Source organism: Numida meleagris, chromosome 8 (assembly GCF_002078875.1).
Source record: "Numida meleagris isolate 19003 breed g44 Domestic line chromosome 8, NumMel1.0, whole genome shotgun sequence".
In the NCBI taxonomy this organism is placed as follows: domain Eukaryota; kingdom Metazoa; phylum Chordata; class Aves; order Galliformes; family Numididae; genus Numida; species Numida meleagris.
The window spans coordinates 2,079,932-2,103,633 of NC_034416.1; the positions used below are offsets into that span (position 1 = coordinate 2,079,932).

General features: G+C 57.6%; 2 protein-coding genes across 3 annotated transcripts in view; one reads left to right on the forward strand and one right to left on the reverse strand.

The window, feature by feature from the left end:
- Positions 1-27, forward strand: part of LOC110403327 (aryl-hydrocarbon-interacting protein-like 1) — a 3,006-nt gene extending 2,979 nt beyond the window's left edge. Inside the window, exon 7 of the mRNA XM_021406440.1 lies at positions 3-27. Coding sequence (XP_021262115.1) covers positions 3-27 — 25 coding nt within the window. The remainder of the gene's footprint in view (positions 1-2) is intronic.
- DRP2 (dystrophin related protein 2) lies at positions 1,816-20,910 on the reverse strand. 2 transcript variants are annotated; one of them, XM_021405751.1, is made up of 24 exons: positions 20,622-20,910; positions 14,886-15,033; positions 12,150-12,283; positions 11,597-11,753; positions 10,981-11,101; positions 10,503-10,771; positions 10,194-10,340; positions 9,843-9,921; positions 9,344-9,404; positions 9,023-9,084; positions 8,746-8,820; positions 7,767-7,968; positions 7,504-7,589; positions 6,815-6,972; positions 6,554-6,720; positions 6,331-6,442; positions 5,929-6,065; positions 5,521-5,586; positions 5,244-5,309; positions 4,897-5,040; positions 4,165-4,402; positions 3,935-4,055; positions 3,775-3,861; positions 1,816-3,263 (listed from the first exon to the last, which is right to left on the reverse strand). In XM_021405751.1, exons 2-24 carry the CDS (start codon positions 14,991-14,993, stop codon positions 3,244-3,246), a joined length of 2,817 nt encoding a protein of 938 aa, XP_021261426.1. In that variant the 5' UTR covers positions 14,994-15,033; positions 20,622-20,910; the 3' UTR covers positions 1,816-3,243. The 2 variants fall into 2 exon arrangements, with proteins under 2 accessions (XP_021261426.1, XP_021261425.1); XM_021405750.1 differs by having other exon boundaries at positions 1,816-3,861; positions 20,622-20,753.

A 23,702-nucleotide genomic window follows, 5' to 3' on the forward strand; every position in this document is an offset into this window, starting at 1 on the left:
AGGAGGAAGAAGAAAAGGAGATGGTAGAGGAGGAGGAAGAAGAAAAGGAGATGGTAGAGAAGGAGGAAGAAGAAAAGGAGATGGTAGAGGAGGAGACAAAAGAAAAGGAGATGGTAGAGGAGGAGGAAGAAGTAGTGAAAGAGGTAGTGGAAGAGGAAAAGACAATAGAGGAGGAACAAGAAGGGAAGAAAGAGGCAGTGGAAGAGGGGGCGGAAAGGAAGAAGGAGACAGTGGAGGAGGTAGAAGAGAAGGGGATGGTGGAGAAGGAGGATGAGGTAGAAGTGGAGGCAGTGATGGAGAAACAAAAAGGGAAGAAAGAGACAGGTGAAGAGAAGGAGGAAGGGGAAGAGACAGTGGAGAAGGAAGAAGAGAAGGAGAAAGTAGAGGAGGAGGAGAAAGCAGCAGAGATGGAAAAGCTGGCTGTAGGGCAATGTGAGGTACCAGAGGAAGGAGAGCTTGTGCTGGGGCAGGAAGCTGGCGAGGCAGAGGGAGCTGGTGCAAAGAGCATGGCTGGGGAGGAGACAGGCAGAGCTGCAGAGCTGGGACCTGCATATCTGGACCAAGGGACATCCCAGGGGGAGCTGGAACAGGGCAGCTCTGGGGTACAGAGAGCAGGTGACTTCCCCTCCACCACCATCACCAATGGGGCAGTGCTCCATGCTGGGCCCCCAGGTGGAGATGAGGAGCTGGGTGTGAAGACAGAAGTGTCCCCCTACCCCACACCAGCTGAGGAAAGGGGTTGTCCGCCTTCAGGTGCAGGGGGATCCCTGGAGCAGTGCAGAAAGAGAAGAGAGCTCGAGGCCACTGCACTGGGGCACAAGCAGGCCTGAGTGGCGATGGTTGCTGCCGAATGGGGACAGGGTGCAAAGCTGCCCCATGGGAGGCACAGCAGGAGCAGAGGGGCTGCAGAGCCCCCAGGATCCCATTTCCCACGGGCTGGGGATTTTGCAGTGACACAGGAACATTGCTGTTCGGCCGCTGGGGCCAGCAGCTCCCCAGGGCCATGCTCCTGCTGCCTCCCCTGCCCCGAATCCCTGCTCCAGCCGCCTCCAGCCAGGTCCTGCTGAGCTGGCTGAGAAATAAAGTCTCTTCCCTGGCACCGTGTGCTGGATCTGTTCCTGGACATTCCTGGCATCCCTGGTCACAGTCCCCAGCTCCCACTGTGCTCTGGAGCCTGCAGCACAGGGGTGGGAGGGAAGGTACAGGGGCTTTCACATGCCTTTCAAGGCTGCAGCTCTGTTGTGAGAGCTGCCCCAGCACTTCCCTGCCACAGCCCGGCACCATCAGCCCGGTACACATCAGCCTTCCACTGCCAGCCAGGGCTGGGCGTTGGGGCAGATGTCTCAGAGCCCTGGGCTGGCCCTCAGCTGGGACTTCACTACAGCACAGACATGGGCAGCACAGGGGATGAAGGCAGCTGGGCAGCGGACACGGGGTGGAACAAGCGTCAGCCTGAAAAAGCAGAGGGAGAGGACTGCCCACTGAGGATCCTGCTGCCACCTCCCCCTCTCTGGGGTTGCAGAAGTGCAGGACTGTCCCTGTGCAGCCAGCGTCCCAGCTGCTGCGTGGCCCTGGACTTGCTGGAATAGGATGGATGCAGATGGTGGGCAGGGGATGCAGCTGCAGCCAGGTTGCCCACAGCTCTGCTCGCAGCTTCTGTTCTGCCCCAGTGGTGACACTGAGCAGAGGGATGTCCTTGGCCCTGCAGGAAGACCTATCCCAGGATGGCACAGCACCGGGCCCTGCTCTGGCTCGGTGGTTACAACAGAAAACAGCATGGAAAGAAGAGGCCAGAGCAACCACTGGGCGCTCAGTATAAATACAAATTTATTCTCTTTCCAGAGCAGAGGTGGAGAGCAGCAGCCAGGACAGCAGAACACGGTTATCAGAGCATCAGCCCGCCCACACCCCTCCCTGCTGCCCCCAGCACAGCCCCAAACCCCGAACACCCACAGCACATGGGGCAGGCACTCATCTTCCTGTAGTGAGGATCTGCACCAGTTTGCCTTAATTCTGCCTTCTTCTTTCTATGGGAAACCCTCACCTAGTGCAGTAGCCATGCTCCCAAGGTGCCCATGTCAGCATCCCTCCCTGGGGCACAGCAAGCAGCTCCCAGCACGTGCTACAGCCAATCCAATGCCACCACCACCGCCTCCATCCTCACCCCAGGACAGCAAGGACAGTGACCCACAGACCATCGGGATGCTGGCACCGTGTGCCACCCGCCAGGCTCACACCTCCTGTGCTGCTTCACACCTTTGCCAATGTGCCAACCCCACAGCACGCAGCTCCCTGCTCCCCAGCACGCTGCCTTGGTCCAACAGCCCTCCTCGAAGACAGCACATCCAGCACAGCCAAAGCCCCCTCCGTGCAGCACGCAGGGACGCACAGACACACAGCCTTCCCTGCACCCTGCTGTGCCCAAGGGCTTCTCCTCTCCCCGTAGCCCCGGAGCAGCAGGGCCATCCATCCCAACCCCCTCCCACTGCGGGGCACCCACAGCACCTGACTCTGCAGCTTTCTCGACGTAACGCAGCCCCTGATCCTATGTCACAGCCCAACATCCCGGCAGCCCCTGGGCTGCTCCCCAGGAAAGCAGGTGGGACGGGGCCCTGCTGCCAGCCTGGTCCCCCCCCGAGCCACCCCCATAGCAGCCCACCAGGAGGGGAAGGGTCCCTGCAGGAGCAGGAGTTGGGCTGGACTGAGAGCAAACTGCTACTACAGTCGGTGTTAGGGTTTAATGGCGTGAGTCTGTGAGAGTATTTAAGTACAGAATATATATATATAATATATAGAAATATATGCAAATTAAATGATAAGGCTCTGTTATAAAGATCCTCTCGAGATAAGGCTACTAGCTGGGCTGAAGCTCTGGTGAGGGCTCGTCCCTATCCCACGAATCCGGCACCTCTCAGAGTCCTGTCCACGAGGCCGGCAGCTGGCTGCTGTTACAGAGTTGGCTCAGCCCCTGCAAGGCTGCTCAGTGGCTGCAGGAGCACTTTGGTGCCCACCACCCTGAAGAAGGGCCCTGGGCAGAACCAGAGAGGAGCAGGGTGCTGAGCTCTGCACCCCACGGACACGCAGTCTCCACTGCCGCAGCTCTTCCTTCTGAGCCACTGTGTGTGCAATGCTGCCCCGATGTTCCCCTGAGATCTCCTGCAGCTCACGAGCACCCTGCCCGCAGCACGGGGAGAGGAGAGGGCGAAGCAGCTGGGCAGCAGTTAGGCAAAGCCTCTGGAGGTGTTAGATAAGGGAGGTCATACCTGCAAGAGAGATGCAGAGGGGAGGAGCGGTTAGAAAGCGGGTGCCCATGGGTGGCATGGGGCAGCTCTGCCCTGCAGTGGGTTAGTGCTGGCACCAAGCAGCATCTCCCTTGGTGTATGCATGGGCATTCAGCGGGCGGACCTAACCCCATTCCAACCCCAAACCATCACATCCCCATCCCTGCTGGAAGAGCCATCCTTGAGCAGCCAGGAGAGCTCACACCGCTGCTGTTCTGCCCCTCCTGGAGGTGGTCACCGCAGCCTCGCTGCTGTCACTCTGTCTGTCTGCAGCACAGAGCCCGTAGGGCAGAATTGAGCCAACATCTCTACCCAACGCGTGGCTCTGAGTGCTGTCCTCACGGGTGGCAGGGCTCCTCCTCATCCTCTCCGTGCTCTTGGCAGTAGGGATCAGTCGATGCAGGGAGGGTGGGATCGGGGCAGGGCTCCGTGGGGAAAAAACCTCATCTGATGGAGCAGTAGGATGCCAGCGAGGGGGATTTCACCCGAGTACCTCGAGAGTTGGGGAAGGCGCTGCGCAGCTTCTCCATGATGTCCTCCAGGCACACGCTGACTTCTTGTGTTTTGGCTTCCACCTCATCTGCCGAGGGAGATGGCCGGGCTGAGCGGTGCGTGCACCCCGCAGCCATCACCCAGGGAGTTCCAACCCTCACCTGCTGCCTCGGTGTCGGGGGTGTCGTGCTCCTTCTCCCTCGCCTGGCTGCCTTCAGACTGATGCGGAGATGAAGCCAGGGAAGACGCTGCTGAACCGTTGCCATTTGACTCTGCTGGAGGCTGGAGGGAGAAGGGCTCATGGCAAATCTCACCCCATGCCTTCCATCCTCACCCCACGCCTTCCATCCTCACCCCACGCCTTCCGCCCACCCCGAGCCCTGCTCCGTACCTGCAGCAGCAGCTCCCTCAGCCGGTGCAGCTGGGACTCCAGCTGCTTGTTGTGGTCCTCCAGGATCTGCATGCGGGTCTCCAGGCGGCTCTTGTGCTGCCGAAGGATCCGCGCCTCTGCCAGGAGCTCCTCGTTGCGCGGGTCCTGCACCAATTCAGGGGAGCCCGTAGCCAAGGTCGGGGATTCCACTGCCTCATCATGCTGCCACTTCAAACGCCTCAGCTCTCCCTGGAGGATCCTGCAAGGCAACCCAGGTCAGTCCCACCACTCTCCTTTCTGAAGGGTGATGCAGAGACCGAGCTCCCCTGGCGGCTTTGCCTGCAGCTCTGCCTCTCTGGGGAGCACACAGCTGCTTCCTGGAGGTGCAGAGCAGGGGCAGGGAAAGCAAAGCCATCCTGCTGTGCTCAGCTGTGGCCCAGCAGCACCTCCACCATCCACCAGGAGCTCAGAGAGGAGAGAGGCAGCCATGGCCAGGGCTCACTTGAGCAAATACAAGAGAGGTCCTTGGGGTTCAAGAGGGGAACACATTCTGGGGTTGAGTAGGAACCTTTCAAGGAGCAGAATCTTGGAGAGCACCGAGTGCTCAACCAAGGTCATAGTTCCCCAAAGGCTTTAGGACTCACCCTCCAAACCAGACCCCACTCTGAGCTCCAACTTTGGGCCAAGCCAGCTTTCTCCAACCCCTCGCCTTCGACTCATGCCCCTACTTGAAGAGCTGCCCATGGCCCCAACCTGTTTTCATCCTCCAGGTGGGCCAGGATGCGCTCCAGCTCCCCCTTGTCATCCATGGGCAGGCTGCCTGGGACCTGCTGGCTGCCTGCGGGCTCCCGGTCTGTGATGGGGCTGGAGTGACGCAGCAAGTACTGGTCCTCATCCCTGTTGCAGCAGGTGGAGGAAACACAGTGAGGAACATTGGTCTGGGGACTGCTGGGCCCTTGGGTCTGGAGGGAGGTGGTTTCCTATGGGAGTTCACTGGGCTGCTCTAGGTCTGGAGCTTGGAATTGGCTGCAGCACCCTTGGGGGTGCCCTAGATAAGTGGGGATGGAGCCACAGAAGCAGGGAGAGGAGGCAGAACTCACAGGCTATCGTCAGGAGACAGGCTGTCGCTGAAGAAGGAACAGTTCTGGTTTTCCATTTCTGCAAGCCTGGAGGAAATAGAATTGGCTTGAGACTTGCTCAGAGACAGCTGGAATGTCTGCTGAATGCACTCTAATTGCAGCAGTCCCTGCAAGACCTCTCTCTGTCCCCAGTGGCAAAGCCACTGCCAGCAGCTGACACACAGCATTCAGGGAAGCAGCTGCCCCCCAAACTCCCACCCCACTGCAGCCATGCTCTATGCCTCAGTGGTGCCGGTACCTGCTGGCAAAGTGCTCGATCCGAGAGTGCGTGTCAGCATGAGGCAACATCGGGGAGGAGGCTGGTCTGGAAGAGAGCACAGCAGTCACCAAGGCTTGTGTGGTCCTTGCTCACAGCCAGGGCTTGGAGGGGCTGCCCTGCCTGCCCAGGCTGGGAAGAGACAGATATCCACTCCTGTGACAGCTCGGTGCTGGGTCAGCCTTGGAACAAGCTGCCTCCACCCTTGGCCGGGTCCCCTCCATCCATCCCTGGGCAGCAACCCCCATGCACCCTTGGCCAGCTCCCTCTACCCTTGTCCATCCGCCTCCACCCACCCTTGGGCATCACGGCTCCATCCCACTGCCTCTAAGCAGCATTCCTGGAGATGCCACTTTCACCCCCCGGTGACACAGCCACCAGCACACTCACGTCTCGGAGAAGTCAGCCTCCAGCACGGACTGGACAGGCAGGTATCCCCGCTGTGGGTGCTTACTGAAGTACTGCTTGGACCGAAACTTGTTCTTCAGCGTGGTGGCAAAGTCCCGCATGTTCTCACTGGAGGTGGTCTGCAGAGAAAAGAACGTGGCTGAGGTCCTGGTGGGGATCCTCAGGGAGGAAATCGCTTTTGGGATGGGCGTAAGCCCAATGGAGGCAGAGGCAGGTGGGGAAGTGAGAAGGGCACGCGGTTGCTCTATCAGCACTGTGAAAGCCACGTGTTCTGCAAGCAGGGACACAGCCCTCAGCACACAGAGGGGCAAAATCAGGCAAGGCAGATATCACTGGGATGGCATCAGCCTAAGCATCACTGCCTGTGGCAGCCCGGCCCCGTACCGGGGTGTAGTACTCCATGATGGGGTAGTGCAGCTTGTTGCCCTTGCTGGCTCGCCCGGTGAGGAAGCAAGTCTGGCAAATATCCACGTTGAACTGCTTCAGGCTGCGGTACCTGCAGAGATCGGGAGGTCAGAGGGAGAAGTGAGAGGTAGCGGAGCTGCTTCGCCTTGGGAGCAAGCGCAAGGAGCACCACGAGGTCCCTAACACACAGCCCAGCCCCTACCTGAAGCCCTTGATGGGGCACTGCCTGCAGATGGAGCACTTGGTCTGGTGCTTCACCTGCTCGGCCATGGTGACGCGGTGCAGCACGGCCAACCACACCATGGACTGCGGCTCCAGGTTGGCCCACTCCAGGAACTGGGCCGCCTCGATGGCAGGTTTCCCATGGCTCTGGGGAAGGGATGGCAGGAGATGCTCAGGGCTGAAGCCACCCAGCGCAGGGCACCGAGGGGACGGCCGGACAGACGGCCACCACGGCACTCACGAATCGGAAGCAGCTGCGGATGCTGGGCTCCACGTTGCTGCCCCCGAACGCTGCCACCTCGCCCAGCTGCCGCGGCACCTGGATGGCCTCGTGCAGCAGCACGCCCAGGTGCCGCTGGTCGCACAGCCCTCCTGCGTTCGCCACTTGGCTGAAGAGGTCTGCAAAGGGACAGGGAGGGGACAGCCGTGAGGCGCACGGCTTAAACCGGGGGGAAAGGAACCCAGCGATGATGAAGTGACTTCATTAGCCCCCAGTAAACGGGAGTTTAGAGACTTCTTGAGTCATCGCTCCTTTATTTAACCACTTGATGATCACATCCTTCCAGTGTCCCGTGGCAGTACCGTGGTTAAAATGCAGCTAACGGGGCTCTCATTGACACGAACCTGACTCCCCAGTCATGCACCCTGAGCTTATTCCTCAAGAAGCACCAAATAACTGCTGCCCCGTGGCATTCTCTGCACCGCTCCCAGCAGTGCCATGCAAGCAGGACCCACGCTGCACCCGTGGCTGTGCAAAAACACCTTCTAATTCAGGTGGCGTAGGCGTGGGAGGGAGCGAGGGGAGGTGATGCAGGCACATTAGTCACCACACAAAAGCTGCTTCTCTGCTCTTTTTAGGAAGCGAATGGCTAAACCAGAAATTTGCAGCACCCCCGCTTCCCCCACGTTGCTCCATGCCAAGGGACTCACACTGGAACTTCTCCTTGACCTCCGTCCCGCACAGACATGCAATGCCCGTCTTGAAGGAGAGGGCCCTCATCTTCCCACTGCGGCCACTGCAAGGCGAGATATGGCACGAGTGGATTTTTGGGCAGCAGGTTCAGCAAGGCAAGCCCAAGGTCAGCCAGCCAGCCCCATCCCAACCAGCCAGCCCCATCCCGAGTGGTTGGGGCCATTCAGCAGCTCCCAAGCCCAGCAGCCCCAGCGATGGGGGGATGCTGTGGGGCCGGTACCTGTCGAAGACGTTCAGCAGCCAGTTGAGGCTCATGTCTACACAGAGCGGCACGTTCACCAGGATGCCCCGCTCCTCCTCCAGCCTCTCGTAGAGGGCAGTCAGGCAGTGGATGACCTCCACCACGTCCATCGCGCGGTCGCTGGGCTGCAGGTCATGCTCGTTGAAGATTTCCAGGGCCGTGGCCAAGGTCACCATGTCCACTGAGCAGAGAGCGCAGGCCAAGGGATAAGAGGTGTGGGGGGGGAAATGATGTGGATAGGAACTGAGAGCAGGGAGACACAGCCCTGCTGCAGTAGGACAGGACAGGCACAGCTCCTGGGATGGCTCTCCTGTTGTAAACCCCACCCCCGACACCCACCAGCCTCCCAAGACGCTTTCTGTGCCATTTTCCTTCTCTGCTGCCATGGCTAAAGGCAGCAGTCCCGGCAGGACCGTCACAGGAAGGCAAATTTCTTGGTGTCCTGGAGCCAATGTGCCATTTCCACACCATAATGTCACGGTGTCGGAAGTCCTCCCTTCTCCTGTCCCATCCGGTGGTTGCACCAGGGATCCCAAATTCACAGATATGGCTTTGCAGAGTCCCTACCCCTACCCAGCACTCACTGCCCTGACAGTCCCATTGCCCTGGCCTCCTCCTTGCCCTTCTCAAGAGCATCTTGAATGAGATCACATCATTTCTGGAATGGGGAGAAGCGCAGCACTTGAGACCATAGATACAGGCAACTAGAGCTGAGCAAGGAGCACAGGAAAGAGCTCTTCATCCCTTTACTCTCTGATCCCTTTGACTCACACCAGCCCTCGAGCAATTCCACCCTAACCCCAAGGCAGACATCCCTCTGTGACTTTGCTCAGCTTTCCAGCCATGTGCTCATCTGCCAGCACATCCCTGGGGGGCTCCTGCCTCAGATGAGAGGCTGTGCTCATTGAATGCCTCTTCCAAGGAGACCCAGCAGCAGGGAAACCCTCCCCATACTCACATCGCAGGGCTTTCTGCACCCGCCGCAGCTTCATAGCTGTCCGATAGGCTGAGAACTTGATGTTGTTCAAATCCGCTGCAGTAACACAGGAAAAGAAGAAGAAAACCACAGCTGAGTGTCCTCGTCTGCAGGGCAGGAAGCAGCAGCTGCTCCTCTCAGACACCAGCCTCACCAGCACCAGCCTGGCTGGGCCTCATGCCCCATTGCCTTTGGGGTTGAGGGCATCTCACATTGTTCCCCATGCACAGACAAGGGGTTTTGGGGGCAGGCTCCTCACCCAGCGTCTGGTACAGCTCTGTCATCTTCGGGTGGTCCCAGCACGTGGTCTGTGCCTGGTGGCTGGAGGCACAGAAGGAAGCCACGCGTCAGGCTGGGAACCAAGCACCCAGAGACAAGGAAATGACCCTGGGAGATTGACCCCTGTGCTGGTGGTGTCACGGGCTGCACCCCCTGGGCACAGCAGAACAGGGGATGCCCGTGGGGTTGTACCCATCACCAGGGCATGGCTCTGCTGGGTCGGGGTGATGGGATCTGCTGGAGCTCTGTGCCTCCCCCCAGTCCATCCCCAGCTCCCATTCCTGCTGCAGAGCACACTCACTTGATGTAGTACGGCACTTTGTTGGGGGAAATGGCTCGCTCCCAGGGAACCTGGACAGAGGCTGCAAGGAGAGAGGGGCAGAGATCAGGTCAGTGCTGCTGATGGCGGGTGCCCTCCAGTCCCCCACCATCAGATGTTGGCAGGGAGCGAGACACTGCCCATGAGAGACCTCAGGAAGATGAGGGCTCACCCCATCCTGGAGGAAAGAAGCCCTTCTGCACCCCTCAGCCCTTTGCCCTCCCCACAGGCAGCTTATCGGTTCTGGCAGCTGGAAACACCACCCTTCCTCCCAGCTGGGGGAACGAGGGCTGCAGAGTCACCAACAAACCCCATCAGCACCTGACATCCCCACAGGGCTCAGCGTTGCTGCTGCCTCCTGCTCCAGTCCCTGTACACCAGGCACAAGATGCGCAACCTGCCCACGTGCTGCCCCAGCTTTTGGGAGCTCTGTGCCCAAGGACCTGTACCCCAGCCCGGCCACTGGGAACTGCCCACGTACAGGAGAGGAAGTGCTGGGAGCCCGGCCCGAAGTCCCGGTGGGCGTCTTGGAGCTGCTTCAGGCGTTCGTTGATGGAGGCCTGCAGGATGGAGAGAGGAGTGTGATGGCACCCGCTGGGCAGTTGGGATGGCAGCCCCATTCGGGAAGGTTTGTGGATGGACTCAGATGTGCCCCAGCCACCTTCCTGGCATCAGATTCACATTGCCCACACAGCTCAGCCTTCAACCTCCTCCCACGGGCTGGGGCAGTACAACCCATACCTCCATCTCACCCATATCTATATTTTCACAGATATCAACACAACCAGAGCCCATAACGACCTCCATCAGACCCCACCTCGCCTTACATCACCTGCAGCTGCTTCCAGCGCGTGTTGATCTGCTCCAGGGTGCGGGAGTTCTCCATGGACAGGTGGACATCTGAGATGGCGAGCTGGTGCGCGAGGTCGTTGACCACCTTCACCCCATCCTTCATGGGAGACAGCTCCTCTTTGAAGAGCTGCGGCACCATGTCCAGAGAGAACAGGCACGGGACAGAAGAGAAAGGAGAACCAAGATGGCAATACCCAGGTGTGATTCCTCAGCTCCAAGCTGGGGTCAGCCGGCTGCTGACCAACCCTCCCGCACACTGAATCTGGAGCTTTCTTGGAGCCACGAGTACCTTGGTTGACTGGATGTGCTCCGGCAAGGAGTCAATGAAGAGGTCCCCGATGGGTTCCCAGGTTTCACGCACGCTCTCGGCCTGATCCAGCGCCGTGCTGAGCTCTTCCATGGCCCCTTTGATCTCCAGCAGCTGCTCCAGCGTCCGCTCGATGTGCCGGTGCTGGTCCACGCAGCGGGCTGTCAGCTTCTCCCACAGCTCACTGGCCACGTTTGCCTGCTTCCAGACGAAGCGGCTGATGTTCTGGATGCGGTGCCGGGGAGAGACATCTGCGAAAGCAAAGCAGGAAGGGCACACGGAGGGCAAAAATGAGAGCCAAGGACAAAAGCACAGCTCATTTTCTACCAAAGGACCTGACCAAACCTATGCGCTATAGCAAGAGGCAGAGCACCTGTGTGCCACACCAGCCACCCTCCTCCAGCCCCCAGTCCAGCCCCAGAGGAGTTGTAGGGGAATAAGGAACGGGAGCTCCACAGACCTTTGCTTTCTGAAGTTGGTTCTTCCAGTTCCTCAAATGGATGCTGGGAGAGGAAAGCCTGCGCTGACTCTAAGACAGAGTAAATGTACGGCCCCCGGGACTTCACTTCTTCCATGAAAGCCTGGAGAGGAAAGCAGGGTGTGGAGGAGACAGCAGGATGAGCTGGAGAATTACGTCCTGCTGCCCTTTGGCCGAGGGCTGCAGTGATTTACTCATCCAGTGCCCACATGGGCCACCTGCAGAGACTCCTTAGTGATGTCAGGGAGACATTGCCAGGGACAAGCACCTGGCCCTCTCTGGAAACACAGAGTAAAGGTCCCAGAGAGTCATTTTTGCGGTGCAGGGACAGCAGGACCCCCTGCATGTGCAGGGGCTGCAGCACTGCTGGATAGGCACTGCCAGGATTTGCCCCCCTTTCAGATATGACAGCAATACAGCAGGAGTCACTCCCATCCTGATCTCTGGGTCACCTTTAGCCCCACTAACCTCAGGATCCCAAACACAGAGACCAGTGAGAGGCAATCCCTCCATCACAGAGCTGGGACGCGCAGAGGATGGGTATGGGCGTCAATGGGAGCTGCATGCCCTCAGCTCAGGGAGGTACAGGGGGACGTACCGCGTGCGTCTCTTTCTCCTGCTGCACCAGGAGCACATCGCCACGCAGGGGCAGCTGCGCCGACAGCTCCTCATCCTTCTGGCCCAGCCAGTCAATGATCTCCTGGAGGGGCACCTGCAGCTTCCCGCTGTGGTCAGAGAACGCCTCCAGCCGAGCCCTGGAGGAGAGAGGGGAGAGCACAGCGTCACAGGGACAGGACCGTGGCCCCACGGAACCCCCAGCTGTGGGGATGCTGTGACGGTGGGTGGGAGGTGCTGGGCAGAGGATGCTCTGCAGCCACCCTGCACCTTGCAGCCAGCAGTGGAGAGCCCAGATTGGGCAGGACTGTGCTCTGGGCAGCACGGGGGGCTTGGCTCCATGTCTGCACAGCTGGGCGGCTTCCAGGAGCCAGCGACGAGGCAAGAGGCAATTAACACGCCCCAGTTAAGCTCTCTGTCCTGCTGGCTGGGAGCTGCAGCCTCTGAAGGTTGAGCTCATGCGGGTGACGCAGGGAACGAGCTCGGAAAGCTCCCAGTGAGCACATGCAGCCCACGGGGCCGGCCAGGGGTCTTACCGAAGGCTGTGAGATTTCTTTTTGATCTCGTTCCAACAAAGATTCATCTCCAGAAGGGCCTGGGGCCCAGCAGCACTGCTGGGAGCCCGGGGGGTTACACACAAAGGTCCTGTGCCATCCTGAGAGCCTTTAACCTGCGCAGAAACAGAGATAGCTGAGACACAGTGCCCAGAGCCAGCACCGCAGGGCTGCACCACTGCTTCCCCCCACACCTCCCCAGAACCAGCAGTGGCAAAAGGGCTGCTCTGATGGGAGCAAACTGCAGCCAAACCTGCCCCGGCCGCGTGCACAGAGCTCCCTGCTCTGGGTGCCAATCATCCTCAGCAGATGGGCAACCCTACCCTAAGCCCCCAGCACCGCTTCACGCCCATTCCCTTCTTGCAGTGGCAATGAAGGCATCGTTGTGCTCGCTGACCACACCAATGTGCAGGCAGGGCCAGGAGCATCTCACGTGGGATTTGGGTGAATGAGGCTGGAGATTTCCTTTCCAAAGAAGCATGCAAAGCACACACACATGGACAAGCTGCGTTGCTACAAGCAAGGTGTCAGTGTGCTTTGTACACAGCATTCACTCTTGTGCTACTTTGCTACTAGACCTCATTTCAGGGGGGGGTAATTATCCCCAGGCAACTAATCAACCATAATCAACTGCATTATCGCTTTCTAAATGGCCCATGCAAGCAGCAAGCTCCTCCAGGGAAGGCAGCAGCATTTCCAAAGGGAAGGTGTGGGTACTCCTCGCCCTCATGATGGGCAGTGAGCAGGGAGAGCCACCAGCCCCGGTGCTTGGCTGAGCAGTGCCCACTTCGTGCTGGTTCTCAGAGAGGAATCAAACCCAGCACTGCTGTTTCCTCCATCTAAGAGCATCTAACGCCGGTTTGCTGGCTGCTCCCCCGCCCTGCTGCTCCAGGAGCACCGAGAAAAGAGAGAAACCTGTCGCCCACAGAGCTCACAGCGATCTTGGGGTCGTACATAATGAATCACTTGAGCTAAAACTGCTGCTCGCACGTAGGGGAAGATAAATACAAACCAACAGTCTGCCTGCGCAGCTCCTCCTGTTGCCAAAGCCAGACACCCCAGTGCTGCTGGGAGCAGCCGGCCCATGGATGCCAAAGCAGGGGAGCAGCCCTACCCGTGTACCCAAGCCCCCCAGCTCTGCAGCAAACAGCCCTCCTGGCCCAGGCGTTCAAAGCCCACAGCTCACAGACCTCTAGATCAGCACCTGCCCCCTAGAACAACCCCCTGCAAGCGAGCAGAGGGCAGAAGCATCGCCATCCACCCGAGCATCCCCTGAGCACCCCTTCCCCAGGGCTGCAGCAGCAGCAGCTCGGACCCACGTCCCCCTCCAACCCTTAACAGGATTATTTCCAGCTCAGGACTCACGTCTGGTGAGGCTGCCTGCCTGCTCGGGGTGCAGCGGGGCTGCTTGGAGCGGGCATTGCCTTGGTTCCGCTGTGCAGCATTGGCCGCCTGGGAGGCAGCGAGCCCAGCTGTGAGCACGGCGCAGGGCTGCCCCAGCACTGACCCCCCAGGAATCTGGAGGGGGGCGGCCGTGCCTCGCCAGCCTCAATCCCAGCTTTGTGTCTGCAGCATTCCTGAGGCCTCCAACCTGCCTTAACCCTATGAGGCTGGGGGGCACACAAGGGTCATCGCCAAGGGTGGGGGTACCCAGGTCCCAACAAGCTTTGGCTACCAGCAAGGTGAACCTGCCCTCCAGACCTAACCCCAAGGTGCCCTCCACGCCCCAGCTTAGCGCTAGGTGCCAGCATGGATACTCCTGCCCATCTGGGTGCAAAGAGTTTGTTTTTGCCAGCAGGCTCTGGGCTGGCTCCCCGTGTCCCCCACAGTCCCGCTGGCCAGCATTGTTCCCGTGCTCTCTTCCACCTACAGGGTGGGAATGAAAAGCTCCCTGTCTCCCTGTGCATCTGACCGCTGGTGGCACTGCCAGCTGCTTCTCCCACCACCTCATCCATCCCCAAGCCCCCCAGCTCCAGAGGGCACAGAACCCCAGGATGGAGCAGGGCTCAGCCAGCAGCAGCAGCCCGAACAGAGCACTCAGACTGAGTGGGACAGCAGAGGAAGGCTGCATCCTTCATGGTTAGCAAGGAGGAGACTCTCCTAGGCTGACGCTGACATGGACCAAACACCCCATACAGCAGGAATGCAGGCTTGTAGGGACAGAGGAAACCTTGAGTGGATGCAGCCCAAACGTTCACGCCTGCTGGTGGGACCTTCTCTTTGCCATTCCACTCCTCCAGAGCCATCCCTTCTGTGCCCAGTGCAGATTAGCAGGAACACTCAGGGCAGAGCTCCCTCTGCTCCTCCAGAAAAGCAGCCCAGGAGGAGGACATCCTCCTCCACCCCACGGCATCTCATTGTTTGCTTCTTTATGAGCTTTCCAGCCATTCCTTTCCCCAACCAAACATACTTCTTCAGCCAAAACTGACAGCTGACATCCTTCCCCGTGTCCAGGGAAAACAAACCCAACCAAATGCATCAGAGCGCTTGGCAGCGGCAGCCCCTCAGTCTTTATTCTGAAGGAACTTTTAAAGGCAGCTCTGCGGGTCGTCCCTTGTGCTCTACTTTGGGAAATGCTTTGCAGCCCAAGTGCTGGAGGAGAGCTAGCATCCTCACGAAGCACAAGGCAATGCGGGGCCGGAGCTGGCAGCTCCCCATCCCACCAGGAGCAGAGGTCCCCACTTGCTCCACAGACACGTGCACCGCAGGGGCTCTTACCTGGGACAGCGGGTGGGCAGCAGTGCCACGCCGTGCCTGCTCGGCCACGCGCCACTCAGGACACCGCGGGACGACGTGGGGCCATTCCTGCATCACCAGGGGCTGCATCGGCGCCGCCGCTCATGGGGACGGAGAGGACCCCGGGCACCTGGAACACAGAGCGAGAGGCAGCCCCTCCTGGTGCTGAGCCCACCCGCTGCCGTCACCCTCTGTGGGGGCTGAGCGGTAGGGTTAGGTGGGTTAGCTTCCCTCTCCCATCAGAGTCTTTTTTTTTTCCCCCCCATCTCAACATCCAATTTTTTTTTTTTTCCCATATATTTTTTGCACCTCGTTATGTAATTTGCCATCACACTGGCCCACACATGAGGCTGCGGTTAAAAAAAGCAGCGGGTTTCCCAAACTACGGGAGATGCCCACATTAAAAGCTCTCCCTGCACTCAGGACACAGCCACGGTTCTGCTCCGACACCGCAGACGTGCTCCCAGAGCAGACAATGCCTTCAAACGCGTTATTTCTTCGCTCTTAAACCCAGGGAGGAAATTTCCCTGCACCGTGCTCCCTCTCCTCCCCAAACCGGTTCCCTTTTTATGCGCTTTTTATTGTGAACCGTAAAAGTCGCAGTTTTATTCCCTTTTTAAAACCTGTGTGACCATAAAGCGAGCGAACAGCGGCCCCGCATCTGCTGTGCGTACCCAAACAAACCCTCCGGCCGCTGCTGGTTTGTTTTTGTTGCCTGGGGTCCGACTGAGCCAGGGCAGTGATTTGCCCCATTGCCAGCGCTGCTTCCACTTTACGTAGAGTGGATGAGAAAATAAAGCCCAGAAACAAGAAATGTGAGAGGTGCTGGAGCTCAGCTCCTTGCTCTGCTCCTCCCGCCCAGGCCCGTGCGCTGCCCCTGCCTTCCCCTTCCGCTCCATACATTAAGAGAACAGCTTATCCTGTTATGGTTTTTTTTTTTTTTAATCCCTTCGCAATTTCTGCTGCCACCGTTCTCCCCATCTCCAGCAGAGCAGCCTGCGCTGAGCTCTCCAATGTGCAGATAATCCAGGCTCCATCCTCTTCCCTTCCTGCCACTTGCATAAATGAGCATCGCAGAACACACACGACAGCACCTCACCCTGCTGCCATCCCCAACCCAGGCACGGTCATCACGGCACAGCAAAAGCTCCAAATTCCTTATGGCCTCATTGGGTAAACTCACCTCATGCAGCTCCTGTCCTGGCCAGGAGACAACGATATCCCTTATTGCCAGAAGGGCCGTGCTATTGGGGGCTGGGCTGGCCCTCACCCTCCTGCACAGCCCGTTGATGAGAATTTCATCTCTTAGATGCAATCCTCAGGGCACAAAAAGAGATTTTGCCTCAAATTGCTCTGTGGGATCCTGCTGAGCTCTGAGTGGGAAATTCATGGGTTTGGGTAATGAGGTTCTGCGACGCATCCCCGCAGCCACCAGCCTGCAGCCTCGGGTTTCCACCAGCATGGATCTGCATTTTGCTCAAGGATAAATCTCCATGGTTGGGGTTGGTGCTGCTCTACCCTCCGGCTGTGGGGCAGACAGCTCTCCGCTCTGCACCTCGTGGCTGTGGGGCTCCTTACCACCTTGGGCCAAGGCAAGGTCCCACTGGACACAGAACCACGGCGCGAGGGAACAAGAGCCCATCCCAGGCAGCTGCCGACATCCGTACGTGGAGAACCCAAAAGAATCTGGAAATAACCCAATTGTACAGCAGCCAGCACAGAGCCACACATTCAAGGGGAGAGACAAGCAGACGGCGAGGCAAGGCTGCGGGCAAACCAGTGTGTGAGCCCTTGCCAAATCCCCAGCTCCTGCAGCAGGAGAAATGCTCCTGTTCTGCTCCGACTCCGTACCGTAGTGCTGCAACCCAACACTGCATCCAGGCCCTGCAGCACGTGGAGTGGGCAATGGGGGGGATAATTCTGGGCTGCGTGGCCATTGCTGGCCGTGACTGCTCACCAAGCACCGGAGCTGTGCCCCACCTCACCGTGCTGCAGCCAGGTGTCATGGCCAGCAACAAAAACATTGGCAATGAAAGCCGCCTGGCTGAAAGCACATGTAGGCATTGGGAGGGGAGGCAGAGAGCGCATCCCAGGAGCTGGAGCAGGGTTGGGGTGCAAGAACAGAGCCTCAGTCCTTGCAAAAGCATGAGGGGAGGGCAAGGAGCCCCTCCATCCTGGGGGCACTACAAAAGCATTGCATCAGTACGGTGCTTCCACTGTTTAAAACCTTCCTGACAGAAACCCAGCCCCAAGCTGTCCTCAAAAAACCTGGCAATCCCCACCACTGGTCACAGTGCAGCTGCCCCACGTCTCTGCAGGCAGCCCCAGGATGGGGACCCGCCTGGAAGCCAGAATCCCATGTGGATGTTGGGTTTGCAGCTCTCTCTACATAAAAGAGCAGCAAATACAGCACACGGGGCAAGAGGTCCCTCCATCACAAGGCTGATGTTTTGAATTGCTAATCATCTCCAAGATGTTCTTTCCGGATTGAATATTTCCACTTCAGATCCTGGGCTATGAGGGAAAAACATGGCAAGGTTTAGAGGCAGGGCAGCTCGGCCCTTATCCCACGAGGGGAATGGAAATACAAACACACTCCCTGCTGCTGGAAATGTTAATGGCTTTGTTGTTGTTTAGCTTGCTGTACCAGAGAAGCAATAACATTTTAGCTCAGTGTCCTTTAAGGGGAAAGGTGGGAGGCTTGTGGGTATTTCAAAGTTCAGCTCCCATGTATCCGCTAACAAAGGGAGCGTTCCCAAGCTGAAGGCAGCAGGACTCCCTCGGTGGTGCAGCAGCACATCCTGTTCCAGCAACTGTAAGTAAATAGTTGGACTCTGAGATCTATGGCCGGTGGACCTGCTTCCCAAGACCCCTCTCTAGGTCAAGTTCAGGGAGGGAGAAGTCCTCGTCCCACTGGGACCAAGCTTAAAGACAACACAGGGAGATGAGGGACCCACGCCATCATGGAGGGCTCCATCTCTTCACCAACCAGGAGCAGATACTCAACCACACCCCACGGAAACCGCCCCACAGCCCCCAGTTCTGGTTGTTCTGCCCTACAACGGCCAGCAGCAATCCCCTGTACACGTGGGCACTGAGAGCCAGGTCATCCCAGCGCTCCAAAACCCAGATGTCAAACAGGACATGGCCTGAGCCTTCATCCTCAGTGCCACAACCCGTCCTCCCAGGGCACCCCCCACCTCACTGCCAGCTGCCCCTCGTTACTTGCAGCTCAGGGCCCCTCAATGAAGCAGATGTCCTTAACAAGTTGCATGAAGTCTTTGGTGCACTTGGTGGAGGGTACGTGGTGTGGAAGGTACGTGGTGTGGAAGGGACCTCATTCACTAAGTGGGCACTCTCCCACCTAAAAACCTATGTGCTGAGATGACCGCTTAGAGCCTGAGCTCACCACCAGACCAGGCTGCCCAGAGCCACGTCCAGCCTGGCCTTGAACGCCTCCAGGGACGGGGCATCCACAGCCTCCCTGGGAGGATCTGACATCTCTTCCACACGCCCTTCCCGACTCGCAGCTGGGGCTGAAGCTGCTCTCTCTAAAACTCGCTTTGCTGAGGGCTCCTTCCCATCCTTCCTCCTCCTACAGTGAAGCAAGTGCTGTGTATAATTACCTTCAGACCTCGAAACCCAGCCATGAGCGTGCAGCCCTACAGTGTTGGGTGGGTAGAGCTGCAGACAAAAGGAGAGGGGGGCAGAAACCAGCATCCTGCCCGCACCCAGGAGGGACAGCAGGGCTGTGATAACTCCCTTAGTGACCATAAGGAGGCTGCAGAGTGCTCTGCCTGCTCTGTAGCCCTGCTCCCAGCCTATTTCCACCCACTGAGAGCCCAAGTCTTCTGTCTGTCTTGTTCCCCCGCTAACAGGGGGGGGGATGGGAAGCACAGATTGTCGGAGGAGAAAGTCCTGCTGCACTGTGAGAAACACATTGCCCGTTTGCCATGCTAACTTCAAGCTTCCTCAACACTTTGTTTCTCATTCCTGTGTTAAAATAACATCTATATCTCTGCACTGAGAGCTCTACTCCCTCCCCAAATCTGGTCCTCATCAATTCCCCCCCACACCCCGTGCTCTCCAGCCCTGAGAGCTCCCATTTCCTTCCCTTCCTTGAGCTGGATCAGAGCTGCCTCATTTTTATGCTAGAGGAAACAGTAAAGGAAAATGGGCTGGAGCTATTTTGGCTTCGTGCCGAAGAACTGTTTGATCTTTAAACACCTGTGAAAATGAGGGTTTAGGAAGAGTGAATTCCTCCCGCTGGGTACGCCTCGTTTTCATGAGATTTGCAATTCTACTTCCAGGCTTTTATCACAGGCCCCCAGCCTGAAGTGGATGGCCTGAACGTATTTCTCAAAATGGTGCTATAATCAGAAATTCACCACGCACTGCGGGAAGTCGAGGCTTCACTTGAACCCATCCACTTGCTCCCATCCCCTCTCCACTTCGTGTAGTTTTGAGAAGAGACATTCCAACCTGAGCAACCCCGCTCACAGCTGCAGTCCTGGGCGATCTGCGTGAGTGTGATTTACCCATCCCAGGAATGAATGCAGGCAGGTTCTCTCCTCATTCTGGCTTTCATCAAGAACAGTCATCTTGCTCCCTTCCTGCAGTGCCATCGTACACCTGTCAGCGTTCTGCATGGAGAACTGGCAGGTGGCAGTGGAGGTGGCCCCAAACCAAGCAGGCAGAACAGCAGGAGCCCACCCCCTTCCAGATGGGGTTTCACACAGGGTCTCGTTGCAGGGAACTCTGGGCAGGCAGTGAAGACCACCCAAAATAACAACCAAGTGATAACGCTCATGGCTCCAGAGAGACAAACGTGGGGTGGGTGGAAAGGAGGCGCAAAGGGGAGAGATGAAACATGACTGCACTGAGATTGGGCTGGATGATAAAACCCAACCCAAGCCATCCATTTGTCCCATGGGCAGCGTGGGGCCGTGGAATGGTCCCTACTCCAGTGATTTCACTGTGCAGAAAGGAAGACTCGACCCCAGGGACTGCACTGAGGACCAGTACAGCCTGGTGAGCGCCAGGTGGCACTGACCCACAGTCACCCCACGTAGCACCCTGCCTGCCCTGGGTGGCTCTACCTACACTGTGAGGAGAGCGGGAATGGAACACGAGGCCTTGAGAAAGGAGGAAGAGGAGGAAGGTACTGGGAGAGGAAGGGTTGAGACATAAAGGGAGCGAGGCTGCACTGGGCAAGGCAGTGAACAAAAAGGGCAGTGCTGGGACAGCCCGCTGCCGGAGCTGGGATCAGGCTGTTATCTCCATCTCTGCCCTGCAGAACACTGCTGGCAGAACGGTGGCAGGCCAGCACGCGGCTGCTCCGGGCAGTCCTGCAGCTCAGCCAAAGGGGAGCTGAGCCTTCAGCGGGGGAAGCAGGAAAGCTGGCGGAGCAGGGATGCTCGCTGCTTTGTTTGCATTTCGCATCCTTAAACTAACATCCTGATCCCTACCCTTAAACCAGCCTACATCAGCATCCCTTCCTGACTCTCAGCTTCCCCTGTGGGAAGAGCCCTGGCTGCCCCCCTCCTGCCCCCATGTGCCCCCAGCACCCTTCTTTTGTGCTCTGCGAGTTCCCTCACCCGCACGGACGGCTGCAGATCTCTCTGAAGGGATGCACACACGCCCAGGGCTGCGTTTCCGAGGACAGCCATCCCTGCTTCCCCTTTCCCAGCCCCACGGTGGGATTTCACCACGGCCTACCTTCCGAGCGCGCCAGGTCGGGAACGCGGGCAGCAGCCGGGAGCAGGGGCTGTGAATCAGCAGAGAGGTGCCCGTGACAGGGCTGCATGCTGGGGCTGAGCCTCCTCCGCCGCCGCGTTGCTATGCGATCACATTGCCGGGACCAGCAGCATCTCTCCGGCACACCGAGATACCCTTGGGCCGGCACGGGAGGGAGGAACAAGGACAACCCCGCGCTGCTTGGACCCTTTGGAGGTCCCTTGGCCAGCAGCCCAAAGGAAGGGAGGGAGAGCAGCGGGGATGCGAAGGCAGACACACGCGCAGGAGGAGGAGGAGGAGACAAAATACACATGGAGAGAAGGGAGGGGGGGGGTGGGAGTAGGAAAAAAAGGGAGGGGGCTGGAAGGCAAGCGAACCAAAGGCGCCGTGCTCTGACCTCTGGACACCCAGCACGGCAGCCGGGTCCGGGCGTGCATCCCGCTGCTCCATGGGGGCTCTCCCTGCAGGTTACGTACGGCCATAGGCGCGTGCTGGAAGCTGCCAGACACGGTCACCTTGGTCCTCAGCCGCAATTGGCGGTGAGGTTTAACAAAGTTCAATTTTTTTTTTAAAATAGGCTGTTTGTAAAGAGAGGAGCGAAAATGAGAGGAGCGCTTGATTTCAGAGATGCTCTCTTTTCTCCTTGGGAAAGGCAAACCGAGGAAGAGCCGGTCGTCCGGGCCGTGGAGAAATCCTTATCCAAAGGTGTTTAAACATTGGGGTGCTGTCAGAGCTCAGAGGTAGAAGCTGCTGGCGGGGCTGAGGGCACGAGCAGAGCTGGAATTTGGGTTTCAGTCCACATATAACATCGTCTGTGGATCTTTGGATCCTCCCAGCCCAGGAGCTCGGATTCTGCGGTGTTATTTCCACATTACGGGAAAAGAAGCAGAGCTCAATGAGTTGGCCGTGCAGATCTGATCCCCACACCATGCTTTTGCTGCTGGGTTATCTCAGCCTGGGAAAACGTAAGTTCAGGTAATGCTTCACTCAGTTTGGGGACCCAGAGAATAACACTCTCCAATTCCATAACTCTGCCATGAGGTGGATAGGAAGGGATCGACCCGAGGACAGGTACACAGCAAAACCTGCCCTAAAAAGCTGTATTTAGACCAGAAAAAGCCAACCCCTGGGTATGGATAGGGAGGCAAAACAGGTCTCTCTCCTGGGCTATTTTTGTGCATGCTCACGCACAAATAAGTGCTGGGTTAGCTGAGGAGAGTGAGGGGGGGGGGGGGAAACAGAACAGGAAGAGTTGTCCAGCAGTCCCCATCCCACCACTGCACAGAGGGACGTGACCAGATCGAAGCGCATCTGTCACCGAGACAGTAAGGAACATGACAACAGGGATGAACGAAGCGAGGACATATCAAGGCAAGTTCCACATGCACAGGAGATGGACATCAGCACGGAGACGTGAGCAGACAGCAGGAACGGCAAAAATAAGGCGCTTTGCAGCGCACATCCCTGCACTATCAATAATTTAGGATGCAGCAAAATACACAGTTTAGGGGCGGCAGGATGCAGCAGGAAATAATCTCTTGTGTCAGCTTAGCTTAAGTTCTGAGACAGACCGGAATCTCTGGTGGAAGACTTGCTTCCACGGCTGGGAGCATCGTCCCAGGGCCCCGCTACCTCGCGCTGTGAGGACATAATTAGGACAAGCAGCCTGGCAAGTCAGGACTCAAAGGAAATCAGGGAGACGCGCTCTGATCTGCCATGAACACGGCCCTTCCCATGAGCGCTGCCACCATATGAAGCGTATGGGAAAGCTTGTGAGAAGAAATGCTCCATCTAACACGCTGCCAGCTCTGAGGGTAACCCCAGCACCACCCCCCAAGGAGCCCCAGGAACCCACTATCCAGGAGCACACATGTCTTTCCATCTTTCCACACCTTGGATGCTCACGTTGTACTCAGAGGCACAGGTGCACCTCGATAGCAAAATTAGCAACCCCCCAATTGTCCCAAAGGGATGTCCCGATATGCAGAGCGCTAAATAAAATACACAACAGGTCAAACCCAGATGGGTTTTTACAAGACATGAGCCCTGAAGTGCAATCAGGTTCTGATTTACACCGTTAAAACTCTGCCTTAAACAGTGGAGCCTAAATCCATTTAAATCACTGAAACAGACTGCAGTTTGCCTGGGTGAAGCTGGAATCATTCACACTGACTGAACACGGAGTATGGGAACACCCTGAATGCAAAGGTGCTCTCTGATAATGGCTGTATGGGGTCTACGAATGCTACTTGTAGCCTGAAGCTTTTTAAAGCTGGAAATAGCAGCTGTGTTTGGTATGACCCCAAAATCCTTGCTGCTCGCTCTTTATTCAAAATCAATATTAATTTGGCCAAATCGCTCCGGAGCTGGAACCTTCCGTAACACAAAGTGCCTCGTAGTGCCAACCACCATAAGCATCCCCATCTTCAGCAGAATAGTTCAGGTGCTGATAGTTCAAGGCAATTACTCTCACCATTTCTCTCCCTGCAGAGGAAGAGATGACCATAGGATAGAAGAAGGACGGAGAAGCACTGTGTGCAGTTTAGGGCACCAACTCAAACGATTCTGCAGCTCTATGAAAGGCTGCAAACAGGGAAAATATCTTACAGCCTGAAGAAGTGCTATTTCTTCCCAGGTTCCTCCAAGCCCTGTGCTTTGCTGAGATGCAGGCTTCCTCCTCTGGGTCCCCCCCTAACTGAAATAACAGATGGGACTTAATTCTACCACTGTCACCCGTACCAAACCAACAGCGATGCAGCTTTGATTCAGGCTCATTGATCAATGTGGTTGTGCCTTCAGAGAGCCAGAGGGAACAGATGTTACACAAAGGGACAGAGCTGCCCATCTATTCCTTAACATCAGACAGGTAAGTGTGCTTGGGAAGGGAACACAAAGAGCCTTTTTGCAACGAGAAGAGAGAAACCCCAAATCAGGAGCCCTACATTCAGCTTGAGACAAATTTAAGAACGGCCGCCCAGACATCATACCATACTGTTCCTCCATCTGCATTAAAAAAAATGATGTCAAGTAAATAACTAACTCCTTTGTGAGCATCCATAAACA